This window comes from Tigriopus californicus, chromosome 1 (genome assembly GCF_007210705.1).
Source record: "Tigriopus californicus strain San Diego chromosome 1, Tcal_SD_v2.1, whole genome shotgun sequence".
Classification (NCBI taxonomy): Eukaryota; Metazoa; Arthropoda; class Copepoda; order Harpacticoida; family Harpacticidae; genus Tigriopus; species Tigriopus californicus.
The window spans coordinates 15,206,136-15,207,823 of NC_081440.1; the positions used below are offsets into that span (position 1 = coordinate 15,206,136).

The following is a 1,688-nucleotide window of genomic DNA, read 5'->3' on the forward strand; positions in this document are numbered from 1 at the left end:
AAGGTAGTAAAGTAAAACTAAGTAAAAATAAGGTAAAACTAAACCAAAAAACATGGTTTTGCCAACAAGCTGGCTTTTGCATCAGCTGAGATGATGCGACGCGAGCGCCAAAGTCACTGCATAGTGCATACTGCCAGCCAATCCCAAGTTAGCCACACGATTTCTTCGAGCAGCTGGGACATATATAATCTTAGCTCTGAACGAACGAACGAGCAAACGCGTTGTCTTGATAAAAAAAAATTCAGCTCTTCGTCCAGTGTTAGCTCCTCTGAAGAACAGGTAAAAGGAAAAAACGAAATCATTTACCTGCGTAAAATGATTAGTTTTTGAAGATACCGAGTCCTATACATTGCACCAATAGAAAAATGTCCTGTTACAAGAATGAAGCATTAATTTCCTGTGCTCCATTTAAATAAGGTTTAAGGGCCACTATTGACTAATCAAACTCTGGCTTGATGAAGACTTTTTTTTATGGTGACTTTCGCCTCACGGAGCTTCTATTTTTCTTTTTTTTGGTGAGGTAATAGATTCATCTTTGAGAAGAGATAGTGGTTCGAAGTTGCTATATCAGGTGCTGATACAGTAATCTCGTTAGTTGTGCTCTCCTGAATTCACAAAAAATTGTTAGGGCCAGAACAGACCAGTTTGATCTTACCTAATAATTGCGCACTATCATCAAGTTTCTAACGAACCTTCTGATTCCTCAATCTTTACCTACTGAACTCCTTTCATTATATACATTTCCGCCGTATATATCACAAGCTCGTCACCCTGAACCTGGAGTCAAATTCTCTAGTCATTCCCCTCAACAAGCAAGCCAAACAATAAATTATGGCTTGGGCAGGGTACGGATGATCTGCCTCAACCACTACCTATTAGTCTAGTGGGCTGTCGTTTAGAAATTGATAATCAACCATCCACGAACGCAATGAACAGCCCAGATGTCGCATAGATACTAACATGGCAATGATTGAGCCTAGCTTCTACTCCAAAACAAAAATCTAGGGCCTTAGAACCTGATAAAAAAACACTGCGCACTTCTGACCCAGGCTACTTTCAGTCACCCTGTGACAATTTCAAGCCCTAGAAGTTGAGTTAATCGTGAGGGAAACACTCGAGATCAAAGAAGCCGAATTTTCCTACCATGTCGAACGCCACGAAGGACGCCCCCAAGGCTGAAAAGGATACCAAAGTGTCCGCGAAGGACACGCCGGATTTGGGTCTGTTGGAAGAGGACGACGATTTCGAGGAATTCCCCACAGAAGGTAAACTAGAGGTGCTTGTGTGAGTGTGGGGCGGTGCTCCGAGTTGAGTTGCCGTCAGAGGGCGTCGTGTCGTTGGCCAGACTGAGACCATTGAAGGGAAGACCAAGCTAGGAAAAAGGATGGACCGAATAGACCCTTTTCAGCCATGGTTCTTGGATTCCGGTCCATACTCTGGTTCGGATAGATAGATATACAGAACCAGCCTGAACTTGACCCGTTCTAGTAGTCCAGCCACCCTCCAGTTGGTCATGGAAATGAGGGATCCGTAGCACATGCCCGACCTTGAGAGCTGGATTATAGGAGGTAGCGAGGCTCTCTATTGCCGTTGATGTATAATGTGTTATAACCTTTGAGCATGAATTTCGAACTCCGTCCACGAAGGTGTATTGTACCGTGTATTTCTTGCTTCTAGAATGGGACGCT

General features: G+C 43.7%; 1 protein-coding gene across 1 annotated transcript in view; it reads left to right on the plus strand.

Annotated features, from left to right (window-relative positions):
- Nucleotides 1-1,049: 1,049 nt before the first annotated feature.
- The window catches only part of LOC131884058 (histone-lysine N-methyltransferase 2B-like), a gene marked incomplete in the record, with an annotated part of 2,367 nt that continues 1,728 nt past the window's right edge, over nucleotides 1,050-1,688 (plus strand). Inside the window, 1 exon segment of the mRNA XM_059231699.1 lies at nucleotides 1,050-1,265. Coding sequence (XP_059087682.1) covers nucleotides 1,145-1,265 — 121 coding nt within the window.